The 16020-nt window shown below is 29.0% G+C and overlaps 1 protein-coding gene across 3 annotated transcripts; it reads right to left on the reverse strand.

Moving 5' to 3' along the window:
* Positions 1-5523: 5523 nt before the first annotated feature.
* LOC107447529 (uncharacterized) lies at positions 5524-13750 on the reverse strand. 3 transcript variants are annotated; one of them, XM_043054534.3, is made up of 3 exons: positions 13577-13734; positions 11606-11951; positions 5524-6559 (listed from the first exon to the last, which is right to left on the reverse strand). In XM_043054534.3, exons 2-3 carry the CDS (start codon positions 11617-11619, stop codon positions 5680-5682), a joined length of 894 nt encoding a protein of 297 aa, XP_042910468.2. In that variant the 5' UTR covers positions 11620-11951; positions 13577-13734; the 3' UTR covers positions 5524-5679. The 3 variants fall into 3 exon arrangements, with proteins under 3 accessions (XP_042910468.2, XP_015917946.2, XP_071038098.2); XM_016062460.4 differs by lacking the exon at positions 11606-11951 and having other exon boundaries at positions 13577-13750; XM_071181997.2 differs by lacking the exons at positions 11606-11951; positions 13577-13734 and adding an exon at positions 9087-9234.
* Between the last annotated feature and the right edge of the window lie 2270 nt (positions 13751-16020).

Consider the following 16020-nt stretch of genomic DNA (forward strand, 5'->3'; position numbering starts at 1 on the left):
AATAAAATTATCTTTCTACTCTTTATTCTGGAACTGGTAATGCAAGTAATCTTAAGGTTTCTAACAGTTACAGTATTATTATTTTTTTAATTTTCCTCAAATTTGCTAATAGTACTGTTTGTCATAATATTGGCCCTAAAAATAAAGCAAAAATGTTTTTAGTTTCTGCTATCAGTTCTCATTCAAGTAATTGAACTGGCAAAAAAGTCATTAAAAATATAAATTAGAATATTTTTTGAATAGATGGGAGGGAAAATGAAGATCGCACTCCGTGAGCAAATTCCGTTTAAAAGCACGAGGTTTCAGGTTTTCCCTAGGAGCAGAAACGTGACTGTTATTTCCGTTTTTAAAAGCACTATATGTTGAGCCACCTCAGCTAGATTTGGCATGTGATATTTTTAGCGGCAATCATTGGTCGATTTTCTAGCGTTGCCACTCGGGGAGTTCTAATGCGGCATATTTTGTCGCCGTGTAAGAGAAATATATGAGTTTCATAGATAGGAGGAACCCGCAAGAGGAAGTGAAGGTCCTATCTTCCCGGTGGCAACAAAAAATGGGTTACTTTTCTCAAACAATGTGGCGTTTTTTTCTATCTGTTAAATCGCCAGTGTTCGTATGCATATTTGTAGTGATTTCACGTGCTGAAATTTTACTGCATGGAATAGAAATCTAATTTGTTGTGGTAAGTAAAAATTATTAATATATTAATTTTATATATTCATTTTTAACTAATTAAATATGAAAACACTAGGAGGCTTCGCCCCCTGCTCGTTGGCGCTCGCCAACTCCCGGAACTGCTTTCGCAGTTCATTTCGGATAGCTTCGCAATCTGATGCTCGCGCATTGGATACGTTCTTAACGTCTAGCTTTTGTATACTTTTTTGAACACTGAAGTTCCGGAAACTTTAACTGTAGGAAATACTAAACCTGTGCATTTCAATATTAATTTGAAATTGAAAACAGTTCACATATTTTTCTTAATCACACTATTCTAAATTTCAGTTGTTGAGAAAAGTAACTTTTGTTTTACAGTCTTCCCCACCAGAGGGTTAAAACCATGTGTTGTAAAACAATATGAAACAGTACTGAAAGCCAGATGTAAAGCATCGGCTTCGATGAAGATAATATGCTCATTACGTGCTCTTACGCGCCGAAGCCTATCAATTAAAACGTTTTATATAATATAGATCAGCCATATGATGCTCACTACGTGCTCTTGCGCGCCGAAGCCTTCCAATTAAATATGAAAACTTCTGCCAACGCGAGAAAAGAAATATCATCGGTTTTATTGATACATACGTATTAGCGTTTTATATAATACTAGGAGGCTTCGCCCCCTGCTCACTGGCGCTCGCCAACCCCCGGAAATACTTTCGCAGTTCATTTCGGATTGCCTCGCAATCCGATGCTCGCTCATTGGATACGTTCTTAACGTCTAGCTGTTGTATACTTTTTTGAACACTGAAGTTCCGACCACTTTTCACCGTAGAAAATTATAAACCTGTGCATTTTAGTATTAATTTGAAATTGCAAACAGTTCACATATTTTTCTTAATCACACTATTCTAAATTTCAGTTGTTGAGAAAAGTAACTGTTGTAAGTTTTGTTTTAAAGTCTTATCCACCTGAGGGCTATAACCATGTGCTGTAAAACAATATGAAATAGTACTGAGCGCCGGATGTAAAGCATCGGCTTCGATGAAGAGAATTTTTTTGATAATTCGGTGAGAATTTACCCGATTAGACATATGATGTTCACTACGTGCTCTTGCTCGCCGAAGCCTATCAATTAAAACGTATTAACGTTTTATATAACATAGATTAGCCATATGATGCTCACTACGTGCTCTTGCGAGCCGAAGCCTATCAATTAAAAATGAAAACTGTTGCCAACGCGAGAAAAGAAATATCATCGGTTTTATTGATACATACGTATGTATTAGCGTTTTACATAATATAGATGGATTGCATAAATGTTAATATATTACATTCTATGAAACGTAAACATCAATCACGTGTTATTTTCCAATGAGAATGAATTTTATACTCCACTCCACTAGAAATTTATTTTTATATGCTTAGAGTTAATTGATTGAGCGGTTATTGTTTAAAAAATTTGTTAAATAATTTTTGCAGAGGAAAATTTCTGATAACGTAAAAATGTTTTCATACTTATTCTAACGCAAATGTTTTGATCATTAAGAATGTTTTAGTAAAATCAGCGCTAATATAGCGAAAATGAGTTTGCATAAATTTTAGAAAATTATATAGTCTATTATTTATGTATAATAATAAATGAACTTATGGAGATAAATGCTTGTGTTTTGTACTGTTTGTCATTAAAATTTAGGTACGATGCTAAAATTTATATTATGTCTAGTTTATAATAAGGAATATTAAAATATGAAGGTTTTATTATATAGGATAGTTGTATTAAGAAAAAGTGGTGAGTAAAGTTACAAGTATTTTAGATCTACAATTCATCTTTATATATTTCCTAGTAACTATCATAGAAATTGTATGCCTTGCATTCAAAATTGATAGATGAGATTAATGTATTCAAAATAAATCAGTTAACTCTGTAAATGAGTTACAACATATTGGCATTTTTTGTCTCTGTGAGAAATTTATCTCTTTTGATATTGTAATTTTTTAATACATAGAATTGTTAATGTTACTTTTTTTCTCTAGTGGTTCATGATTCATATACAGGAAAGACTGGAAGCATCTCTGTGTACCACATACAGTTGGCTGATTGTGCAGAAGGATGAAACAATAGCTAGAGAACTGCCTATTTAGATAGTTTATTAAACTTTCTATATAGATGTTTTTAAAATGGTTTTCTTTTTATTGTTTTTTCCAAGTTCGGTATAACAACTAAAAACTTAACTAGATGTTAATTGCTTTCTAGGGTAAGTCATTCATTAGCATTTTCAAGTACTTATAAGTTTAAGAATGTTCTAAAAAAAACTTATTACTACAATAGCTATATTATGTACCTCTTACTGCAATTAATATTGCATTGATGTCAATAAAAGTTACGTGCCATTTTTAAAGACTTGCAGTTTTATCAAAGTTTATAGGTTTAGTTTGATCTTTAAAGATATGAAAGTTTTCTGTAATGCATATATAATCAGCTTAACTTCTAGAAATTTTATATTTATATTGCGATTATTTATAATATGACATTTATATGGATATGTTTAAGTATTTGGAGTTTTCATTATTCTCCCTTTGTTAGTTGTGTGCATATAATCATATCATGAAATGTAATTCAAAGTTCTGATTTTTCGTAATTATACAAAATTTAATTTGCAGTTTGGGAGTAATGTTAAGGTTATTGTTCCTAATTTATAAAAATTTAAGTATTGTTTTTAAAATTGTACATGTTAAAATGATCAAGTCATTGATGATAATTTAAGTTCTTTAACTCTTGTAATGCACATTCATATATTGTTTCTCTGGTTTATTTTAAAGCTGGAAATACAATTCTTTAAAAATTGATTAAATAGTAGCTTACAATTATATTTTAAATTATAGTAAAATGTAGTTCATTAGTCAAACAAAGTTATTGTAGAGTAAAAATACAGCTTGCTAAAAGTAAAATTAATTTTGTGTATGAAATAAAAAAAAGCATGTATCAAACATTTGCATGATCTTATTGTCTGGTGTTTAAGTTATGCATTATTTTCACAGCGTGTGTATAAATTCCTCATATTACATTTTTATATGGTACCTTTTTTGTGTAATGAACTTTAGTTACGGGATAAAAGTTATAACAATTGTGTTTTATGAATGTTTTTAATTGTGTAAGAGCTAGTTATTGAGACATCTATCAGAACAGATGCCAGTAAGCACATTTGCATAAGTATTTCTAATTCATAAAGAAGGAAACCTCATTGTCAGAAATAGAGTCAAAACTTTTTTTCTTCTAAAATGTTCAATTTGTTCAGAATTTTCTTTTTAAATAAATTAATAGTATCTTTTAAATATCTTTGATTAATTAAATGCCTATTAATATTCAAAATTATGAGTAAACAGAACACATAAAATTTCAAGTGTGTCATCAATTTTAACTGGAAAATATTGCAATTTTTCTATTTCGATAATTAGAAAAATTTCTAAAATTCCCTTTGTGTTAAAATATTTAGTACATTCTGCAACAATTATGAAATTTATATTATTTCGTAAAATCTACTGGATTTTTTTCCTATCCGTGTTGTCTCCTATGATTTCGCAATTTTTCAGAGGAGAGTTTCGTCAACATGAAATATAGTTATTAAGGTTTATACTTACTTATGAATATGAAACTTGTTTTTCATATGCTGGACATTTATTTAAAGTAGAAAATCTATGCAATGAAATTCTATAAACCACATTAACTTTTACAGGTGTAAACTATAAAAATTGCAGTTAAAATTTCTGCAATAAAGCGTAAACAATGAACTATTTTCATAATTCGTCTAATTATTTAACGATATTTTGGTAAATGTATTTCCTTAAATATCTTTCTACTTTTTAAGTCTATTTGGTTAAGCAAACTAAAGTTGATAAATTTATTGTGTTATATTAGATGTTATGCTCTCGAAAACTTAAATTTTTGTTCTGTAAATGCTTAAGCGTATATTTATGTGTCTAAATATTTGAATCTAAAAATTATATTAAGCATTTTATGACTTGTCTTTCTCAGACTAATATTACTACCATGCTTAGTAGGTAAGTTTAAAGATATGTTCTGCATGACACAAAATTCTATAAAATGCAAAAACATATGTGTTAAGTTTTTTTTATTTTATAATATATTGTTTTAATAAAGTTTGAAGAAATTACTATTAAACCTATAGGTAATATTTTAGAGTTGTGAACACATAATTCAAATTATGCGTAGGCATTAAGTGAATGGCAAATATTATTCTGAATTTTAACTGAACATTTAAAAAAAAAAAATCTGGAATTACAGAATTGATGAAGTTATGGTCATTTCAATTTTGACCACGCCCCTTTGTTTACATTTTCTTGTCTGCAGTTTTTTTCTTCACTGATTCTTTCTCATTCAGTTTAATTTTAGTTATACTTTAAATTTTCAAAATATTTTTAGTACTTTAGTTTAATTTCTAATTTGTTGGCAACATAGTACAAATATTTGTTCAGAAGTAAAATTTGCAGTGAAAAAGTAGTATAAATCATTTTTCTCAAAATGTCTTTTTTGACAAATTTACAAATTTCAAACTGTTCCAGCGAAATGAATTTTCATTCTATTGACCTGAGAATTTAATGCTATATATTTATGATTATTAACATTCTGTCGGAAAAGTTTTTTGAATGAAGTGAACAGTATTTTTTATATATGAATTTTTCCCCAAAAATGTTGGTTTTTTATTGTTTTTTTAATCCATTTGTTTCTATAATAAAAATAAAAAAAGTACTCCCAACAGTTTTTTTAGTATTATCTAATATATAATATTTTGAAAGAATCTTGTCATTTTAACAAAATTTCAGACGCAAGGAATAAAAAAAAAAAAGTCAAAATTCTTAAATTTTAAAATATTTTTTCGAAATTTTGTATAATAGTTGTTTCTAACAATATAAATGTATCCTGATATTTTCAAGCAAATCCCTTGATAATTTAAAAATTTTTTTCGAATGTCCTTTGTCGCCTTAAGCACTTGTTAAAAAAAGCTAAGCACTGTTTGAGGAATCGCAATAGTCTTTATTCACTTTAGTTAATGCTTCAATACCTTCTAATAATTTATTATATTCGGGAATTTTATACACACTCAAAGGCGTATATGTAGCATACTCTTTGAAAATTCTTTCTAATGCAGCTTTTTTTCTTTGTATAGAAGGGTATGATCTATGACCATAAGTAATAAGAACACGCCTTATGTAACGTTGGATTGGTACCACGGCATCCATCATAAGCTTCCCTATTATCACTTTGTCTTCTTCCGAAAATTCCTCATGGCTCTGCCCAATTCTGAGTACTAATTTTAATACTTCATCAGCCTTGGCGTCACAGGCATCTCTTATTACGCACATTCCTATATTCAGAATATTAGAATTATTTGCCTCATTGAATTGTGGTTGGGAAGAATAGTAGTGATATTCGGGACTTTCAGTAACAATTAGTTCAGTCTCTTTTATGATATTAAGTAAAGCTTCGTTCAAATTTCCATCTTCACACTGCAACTCATATAGAAGGCCCGCGAAAGCTTCAGAAAAGGAACGACCACTACTACTTTCTTCAGAACAGTCAAATAAATTAAACAACTTTTCCTTTAGATCCTTATTGAAACCATTATCAAGTTCTTCAACACATATTCTAAAATAACCATCAGACCATTCGACAACATCTTCGGAAAATTTCAGGCCAAACAGCAACTTTAATTTATTTTTAAGACCTTCCTCCCCATCAAAGATATCGGATACTTCTTTCATAATTTGATTATATTTATAAATTTTTAACAACTCTATAAAATCTGAAACATTTCTAGTCTTCTTCAAGTCTTTCAAGGTTTTTTCAAGTTTTTTTTCTTCTAACATGACTGAAATAAGGACCCTGGAAAAAATGTAATTTAATAAGTATTCAGTAAGTATATGCTAAAATTAAAATCACAACATTTTATTTTGAAAGGACATTAAGCTGTAATTAGCTCATGTAATAACGAGGTTTTTTAAGATAATATTGTCATGAAGGCATTTTATCTCAACGAACTGCTAATTTAGATATTTTAACAATTTAATTATACAGGCCGTATAGCCAAATTATTCAACAAGAAATAAGCACCTTTTACGCACTTTAAAAAAATACCATAAGGCAGGGTTGGAAAGAGGGCGCTGGGCCCATGCCCAAGAGGTCGTGGGTTCGATCCTCACCAACCGAAGACTCCCTGTGTAGTAAATGGTGACTGATGCACGTTAAATCTGTCGAGTCTCAAAGTCCTCCATATCAAATCAATACCTCTCGGGGTAGTGATCCAGGAGTTTCCTTGTCTTCTGTAGTGGTTCAAAATGACAAGGCGACGGAGTTGAACATTAGTAGTCGTAAACCCATGAAATTAGGTCGGCTGTTCAACGACATATATAAAATAAAAAATAAAATTAACGGTGTTATACAAATGTCAAGTTTTACTCCTTCTTTATGATGAAATTTACTGCTTATTACAAAATTTAGCAGAAAATAGTTTGAAAACAAAATGCAGACAAATTACAAAATGTAGTAAGAAAATTCATTTCAAAATTGTAGATTTAAAAATTTGAATAACTCGATCACTGAATAAGACACGTTCAAATAAGCAACATCGGTAGCGAAAGATGTCATGAAATTATAACTACCAAGAGATATTCTCATCTTGTTTTATAACCAGACTTTACTCATTCTCACGTTTACGACTACAATGTTCAACTCATCCAATTTTTATTAATTTACTTATTTTGAAATTTTTGTTTTGTCGATCAAGCATTTAAATACAAATTACATCACAAAAATTATTTGTTCTGCATTCTTTATTTTGCCCCTTTCAGTTGAAAGCAATTATTATTCAGAGCTCATTCTAGGCAGGGTTAACAGGGCGCAGCATCCTGTTGCCCTTTTAGTCAAAAGGATCCACCCTGAGTAAGATGCTTCATTGAATTTTGTATGCTATTTTCTAATTCATTTTCATATTATTTTTTTGTTTTGATTTGTTTGTATGGGTATGGTGTTAAAACATAAGTTTAAAATTATTTTTAATGTATATTATTTAATTTAATGCTGCATTTTAATTATATTGTTATACTATTTAAAGCACCCATAACAAAATTAATAACTCTGAAAAGTTAATTATTTCTTAAATCATACCTATTATTAATCATTTTAATTATTAAATCATAACTACAGACACTTAAAAACATACATTTATTAATATGTGCATGCATTTTAAATAAATTACTAAGCTTATTAGCTCATTAACTTGATTTATATGTTAATTTATTAATAAAAATTAATTTATTAATATGATTGCTTTGCTACTTTTGGTAAAGTAAAAAAAGTTTTTTTTTCTCTTACTAATTGACAATGTTTTTTAATAGAACGTGTAAAGCCCATAGAAAGAAATTATTGCCTTTTTAGAATAATAATGCCCTTTTTTCTGCCTAGAAGGAGCTCTGCATTATTAGCAGAAAATTTGTCACCATCACGGTAAAAATTTAAAACCACAATTAAAAAAGAAAAACTCCTTCAGTTGCTGTCTAAAGTAAAGACCTACAATTGAGAAAACATCATGACAATAACACGCTGGCAGCTTTAAAAAGCAGACTAAAAATAATATTTTCCAGGTTAATCGGAAACTGCCAAATTTTAAAGCAATCATAATTTGAATTAAAAAAAAAAACAACAACAAAAAAACAATAACAGTATATTAAATTGCAATGTTAACCAAATAAAATGCTAGTTAAAATCTAACTTTGAATTTGATTCTAATGGACATTAATAACAAAAAGTTTGGAATCTTTTAATTGAGTAGATTAAAATCTTTATGTATGACTCTGCTTATCCTTTAGAAATAAAAATACCATAACAATCAAAAACTTTAAATTTTTTTTTAACCTTGCAACAAAACAAGCTATAAATAGTTATTAAATATTGAACTTTCTTGTTAGAAGCAAATCATGCATTCTTATTTAGAACACAGGAATGAAAATTTAAAATATTTTTGAAATTAAGGACTTTCAAAAACCTTGTATCAAAATTAAGTAGTTTTAAGGACCCTTATTTTTCAAAATAAAAATTAAGCAGTTTTTAAGGACCGTGGGAACCCTGAATTAAACTCAAGTTGAAATTTTTAAATTTGGATACAATTTTAAGCCCAAAATTTTACAATAGCAAAATTTCTTAATATATGACGAAAAATATATAAAAATTTACCTGTCATATATGCATTTTATTTGTACTGAGAATTTTTGAAAATATTTTCTTACTTTACTATATTTTTGTGTTGATTTTAAATATAATTTTTAATTTTCACAAAATAGGTACCTCTCAAAAAAATCTAGATAGACCCCTGTGTATTTTACATGCTTTATCATAGAATTTTCAAGCTGATTACCTCTTAACATGAAAGGAGACTGGATACAGCACAGATAATAAATAATTAGGTATGATAGTATAGTTATTGTATAATTGTAATGAATGATTAAAGAAATCATTCATTTTGAGGATTGCTATTTCTATTTTCTTCCATGTTATTCCAGATGGGGAAATACCTATATAAAATAGTTTAATAAAGTAGTTCTAACTTTGCAACTTATTATAATTTGTTTGGTTCATAATAGAGTTATTCACGCACATTAATGAAGTACATAACATGTATTAATAATACAAAATAAATTGTTTTCATAATGCATCAGATAAAACGAAATTTGGTTAACATTAAATAATTATGATACTCTTTTCAATTTCACATATAACGAGGTTCAATAGTAGTTACAAATAAGTTATGAATACTTTAATACAAAGAATATAAAAATGAGTACCAAACATATCTCCTGCGATTTCTGAAAGTTTAATTACTAATTCATTTAATTACATATATTAGTACAAAAAAAATTAACTTTTAATGTAATGTTCACAGTATTTAATTATTTATTTTAGAAGATATAGCCAACATTGTTTAAAAGTAATCTAATATAATTTCATAATCAATAATACAATCAATTTAGATTTATTTTGTAACAAATAAATTTTGTGTTTGTCAATAAACTTAAATTTTAAGGTGCATACAGGTTCAAAAACTCACTTTGAATTTCATTGCTTTACATGAATATAACATCAAGTTTGTTTTTTTGATAGTTTAGAATTTTCTTTTATTTGAAAAAGTGGCTACTATTAAAAATAGCCACTTGTTGGAAACAAAATTTTCTAATTTTTCCCTATGGGCTCTTTCCACGTGACGTCACACTCCCGGGGTGTAGGAATAAACATTCCAATACCAACACGTGTTTCTACAGTGTGATAATCATAATATTCTGTTCTCTCTATTTTTAATTTCTTTAATTGTACAAATAACACTATGTATAAACTTAGTGAAACACCGTAATGTTACAAATTTTAATTCATTGACTATTTTGAATTATAGAGCGAAAATAAACGAAAGTAGACAGAATTGCAACAGTGATACTATGTTTATGAATGAAAATACTAAAGGTTTTAAGAAGTTCTTAGAAAATTTTGTGAGTAACGTAGAATTTATTAACTTTGCGGGGGATAATAAGCATTAAAAAATTCAATTTAAGCATTTGAAATTAAGAAAACATTCAAAACAAAGGTTAGTTTACTGTTGTTTTCAACAAACATTAAAGACAAGTTTAACAGATTTAAAAGTTTATACGATGCATCTATCCTTATAATCATTGATACAGCACAATATCACTATATATAATCATTAATATTAAATTTGCCTACCTCTAGTTATTGGTAAAGAAAAAATGTGTTATAGTTGCTAGATGCTAGCAAATCCCGACAATTAAGGATAAAAAAAAAACAGAAAAGTAAAACACGCAGAAAAAGCTTCGTTAAAATAAATTTATACAGAAGATTAATTATTTACAAGATTTAGATTAAAGCATAGCAACAATAATAGATATTAAAGTGTTTTTAAGAAAGGATAAAAGTAAACACAAACGTGAAAGATACAAGACGGCTATAGAATAGTAAGAAATAAAAGCTTATTTATTACGAAATAGGAAAAAAAATTTTCTTTGTGAATATCTATTTACAAAATAAAGTGAAAAGTTTATGCAAAAAGAAATTTTTTTTAAAGGAACAACAAAGTAAAATTCAGTTTAAATTATGCTCCTGCATTGTAAGCAATGGACGTAGTCGGTCGGGCATTACAACACCACATGACCAAACAGACGAAGTTGGGAAGAACCCATAAGCCCTCTGTGTGTAATTTTACAGGTCACCTGCAACAAATATTTAGCAAATCTACTTCTCAAATCATTAAGATAGCATCCTAGTACTATCTGATCATTAAATAAAAAGTTATTCGTCTTTGCTTTCGTATAAGTATTTCATAACCACAGTGAGTTCATTAATTTAAAAAAAAAAAATTCTAACTTATCATATTTGATGTAAAATTTAAACATTGTCAGACTACCATAAAATATTTTTATATACATGAATATGCCCATTTTATGTATACAATTCGCCAATATTATCCACCATACCAGGGGTCTGTCCCGACATTTTGTAAAAAGTTCTGTTTTCGTAAAATAGTGAAAAAACTACTTATAATTTTTTAATATAAAGTAAGCGCTAAGTCACATTCTTTCAACCAGGAGCCTGCTTTGCGAAATCGTGCAACAGGGTCCCCCTTCTTTTCACAAAGCAAAAACTAAGCACTTAAGGATTTTTTTTTTTTGTGGAAAAAATTAAGTACAGTGGGTGATCGGTTAACGAACATAATCCATTCCAAGACTATGTTCGCTATCCGAATTGTTTGTTAACCGATCATCGATTCACCATAGACTTCTATGTGAAATCGATTAATTCGTTCTGGAGACACTAAAAATTAAATTTTAAAAAATGTACAATTTGTAAGTAAGTTTAAAAAATAATGCATACGTATAGTCTTGCATATTAATCAGTCCTTTTCACTTTTTGCTTAAGGGGCGCTGAAGAACATGTCCAATGTCGATTGCTTTTCTCTCTTTCTCAGGATTTTCTGGAAGTAATTAATAGCATTGTCGTTGTAAAGATCCCCAACTCTACTGATATCAGCTTGGTTTCGGTGTCATTCAAACACCATTGATCTGACTTCCTCCCACTTCTTCAAAAGATCTTTAATGGCGGCATTGGTCCTCTTTCGTCTTCCTCTTGTTCAGAAGGAGACACATTTTGCTGTGTTTCTAGGTGTTCTTCATTCAAAATTTCCCGGAATTCTTCTGCCGTCAGTTCTAGGGGCGCCACTCTAAAAAAAATTTCAAGACTGAACTTATTTTTTGACCAAATCTAGAGTTGTTTACTAAACTTTTAGAAATTTATAGCTCACTGACACCAAAATTTACCTTTCCTTGATAATAGCCTACATATTAAATCAATTATTTGATTACTTTTTCTAATTTTTTTCTTCTTTATTTTATGTTTTTTTAGCAAACAAAACGAAAATAACAGCTAACCTTGTATATTTTTTACAACTATTACTGAACAACCTGAAACCATTCTAATTTCTATTTTACGCTTCATCGTTACTCATTTTTTGTTCTAGCACTATAATTTCTTTTTTTAAAAATAATCTTTTGTTTTAACTTAGGCCAGCATGACAATAAGTTACGGTGGGGGACGCTAACTCGAGCAGATTTAAATTCAGCAATAGTACAAATTTAATTACACAAGTAGATGAAGTTCAATCAATCCCATTTGTCAAAGCTTTAAGAATAAGATTTAGTGAAGTTGACAAAAAGAAGATAAATAAAAGTCCTGACATCATTACCATATCATATGTTTTCATTAAAATATAATATTTTTTTATTTTGATCAGAAAATTTTTTAAATTTCTAATGGAAAAAAAAGAGAAAATTTAATTTGTTAGAACTTATTAGTCCATTGATTTTTTCTCAAGACTGATTTCAGTCCCCAGGACTGAAGTGGCACCCATGGTCAGTTCATCTTCATGTCCCATTATGAGCTCTTCTATGTCCTCCTCGTTCACCTCCAATTCCAGATCTCTAGAGCAGTTGTCTAAATTTCATCCATAATTTCAGGGGTGTCTCCCTGATCACCTCTGTCTCCTTGAACGAAGGATGGACACAGCTTCCACCATGCAGAAATCAACTGTCGCTGTGTGACTTCTGACCATGCCTTTTGAATGATACGAATAGCTTCAAGAATGTCAAATTTTTTTTTCCAAAACTTTTTTAAAGTCATTGTTGAGTAGAATTCATTGTTAATTCAAGTTTCATTTAGTAATTATCAATACTAAGCATGCTTTAAACATTTCTCCTTTCAGTGATCTAATTTTGTACACAAAATGATAACAAATGTTTAATATTATTTTTTTTTTCCGGCCGAGAAGTGTTCCTTAGAATTCGTTTTGTTCATTATCTGAATATGTGTTCGTTATTCGAATATGTGTTCGTTAACCGATCACCCACTGTACTTTTTTTTAAAAAATTAAGGAAATAGAAATTGAATTGTAAAATTAAATGCAGAAACTAAGATTTGCAATTTTTTCAGGTATAATAATAAAATAAAAGAGTAAATTAAGAAATTTGGCAAAAACATTGAAAAAATTATTACAACAAGTTTTTATATTTCGCTATTAGACCAGCAAATGTGTCTTTTATGATGAACATTAACAAAATTATTTCCAGCTAAACCTGTAATTAGGAATTAACTTTACATAATGTTACTAAACATTCTGGCGAAACACATGAACTAATTTTAAAACAACCAAATATTGAACAAAAATTAAAAACAGTATATTAAGTGGCAATGTTGACTGAATAAAATTATTATTTAAATCTTATGAAGCATACACTAAAGCTTACAGTCAAGCACTTTAATGTATAATAAAGTAGACAATTCAGAACTTACTTAGAAGAAAAATTAAACAGCTCTATACACAGCGTTACTTCACGAAGCAAGCCAGTTCCGAAGTGTCGATCAGAGGCAGGGTTGCCAAACTGCGAAAATAAAAAATACCACAGGCCATATCACACATAGCGAAAATTCGTTCAATTCAACCATCAACTCAACCCCAACTTCGACTTTCTGTTCAATAGTGCCGTAGATATAAGGAACCCGTAAGAGGAAGTGAAGGTCCTATCTTCTCGATGGCAACGAAAAACCGGTTTTCAGGGTTACCTTATTTTTGTGGTTTATCTTATTATTGGCGTTTTAAAAAAATTTACTACCTTTTTTTTTTCGTTGAGTGCTTAGTTGTACTAGCTCTGATTTCGAATATAACAATATAATAAAATATAAAAAATGGACAATAAATTGTATTTTTACTTTTAGAGTTAATAAAACTTTTAACTCGATTTAGAAATATGTATTAACTTAGTTAATTACTTATTAATAATTAATTTGATAATTTAATTTTACTGCGCTAAACTACTAACAGAGCCTTTAGTAGAGTGTACTTTAATGCAGAGCTGCCATCTAGTGATGTAATTAGTAAATCCCTACAGCAATGAAATGAAAATAGAAAGGAGTGTACAAAAAAAAAATTTAATTTTGGGAGGGATGAATTTTTTTTTTTTTCCTTGAAAAATAAGTCGTTTAAGAATTTTTTACATTTTAAAAGAAGAACTTACTGACATTGTCAAAAAGTGTAGAAACAATTGCTATTATATTCGGACCAGCAAATCATTCCAAAATAGAAAAGAGTATTGAAGAAAATGAAACTTTTACAATTTAAATAGTGTTTTTTCTTCCTTTCATAAAACTTGAAACAAAAATAATTTTTTTAAAATAGTTTAATTTGTATAAAAAAATTCCTTGATGTTATGTTGACATTTTGCTTTACACTTACCTTTAAAAGTATTTAATTACGAATTGAATTGTAGTTTATGATGATTTAGTTGATTTTACTGTGCTTGAACATTATTTCGAGAGCACAAAGCTTGACATCAAAGATTTTCTTTTCCGTCCACGCTGAAAATGCCCTAAACCTTCTTCGAAGAAGCATTATTTACATGCATTAACACATTGGTCACATATACATGAGTTGGTTTTCAGATATTTAAATTTAAACAAAAGGGGGAGGGAAAAACATTTTTCTAATTCTTATACTATTGAACTATTGTTTTAAAAATTATCTTGTGTGTGTTAATGTTAGCCTTTTCTGAAAAAAAATGGTTCTTCGAAAATTCGTTGTTTTGACGCTTCAGCTTTTTAACTTCTTCTGAAGAAGGAAAATAAATTATATTTAAAATTGTACTGAAAAGAAACTATAGACAAAGGCTGCAAATAAATTTCATGCATATTAAAATTTAAGCGAGAACGAAACATTATCTGTGAAAACCAGCGAATTCCAGTTGGGGTAAATAACGAAGCATACTTGATTTTCGGGTGAAACAGAAAAAAATTGAAAGGAGATTGGTAGAACTATATCTAAGAATCATTAGGCAATCAAATTGGTTTTGCCGTTTTTTCATCTTTTCTTCTTTAGGGACTCGATAGTTTCCAACTATCTTTTTGTTACTTCCTCGCTTCCCCGCATATTAGCCTGCGACCAATAATCAAAGAATATTATAGACAGTGTCCCCCATCCCCCCCCCCCCAAGTTCTTGGGCGCATTCATCCCCCCCTAAAATAATTTGCTAACTTCCCCCTTCCATGTTAGCTTGTTCGAAATAGTGCTACGTTGCTTCTTTTATTTATGTACTTAAAAAGAAAAAAATTCTCTCGTCTAAATCCCCCCCCAAACTATTCATTTTATTTAGTGTAAAAATCCCCCCCCCCCAGCTTTAAGTGAGCGCATCGTGCGCCCACCTTCCCCCCTGATTATAGAACCCCTCTATATTCTTTGCTATAGTTATCGGTCTCCGATAATTATAGGTTAGCCTATAATTATTCTTAATAAAATAACCTATAATTATAGATTAACCAATAATTATAGGTTATTTTATTGAGAATTTAATCTAAATAGTACGCAATTAATTGCGTACTATTTAGATTAAATTCTTAATAAATATTTAAACAATTAATATTAAGAACGAGGAAACGGAACACTCTGTTCATATATTTTAAAAATGCTTGGGGCACATGAAGTCGCAATCTAAATTAAAAACTTCATGTTCTGGTGTCGCAAATAAATGTCTCAGTCAGAATTTTATCAAAATCTTAGGAATCACTGTTGAGGATAATCACAGCTTAAATGGATTCATAATTAATTAGAAAAATAGTAATAATCCAATTAGTCAAACAAATAAATCTAGTAACCCAAATAATATCCTTACTTCCCCATTTAGTCTATGGCATACTAACTGGTCTTTTATGATTTTGATGACATACATGCTATCCGTGACTGAAAT

Source organism: Parasteatoda tepidariorum, chromosome 4, assembly GCF_982258835.1.
Source record: "Parasteatoda tepidariorum strain Cologne lab strain chromosome 4, Ptep-v5.0, whole genome shotgun sequence".
Classification (NCBI taxonomy): Eukaryota; Metazoa; Arthropoda; class Arachnida; order Araneae; family Theridiidae; genus Parasteatoda; species Parasteatoda tepidariorum.

What these genes read in the sequence shown, in the direction of transcription:
- LOC107447529 (XM_071181997.2), bottom strand. Translation starts at nt 9,190, where the DNA reads ATGAATGATTTCTTTAATCATTCATTACAATTATACAATAACTATACT. An exon ending in GTCTCCTTTCATGTTAAGAG is followed by an intron (nt 6,560 to 9,086) that starts GTAATCAGCTTG and finishes CATTTTTTCCAG; the next exon opens with GGTCCTTATTTCAGTCATGT.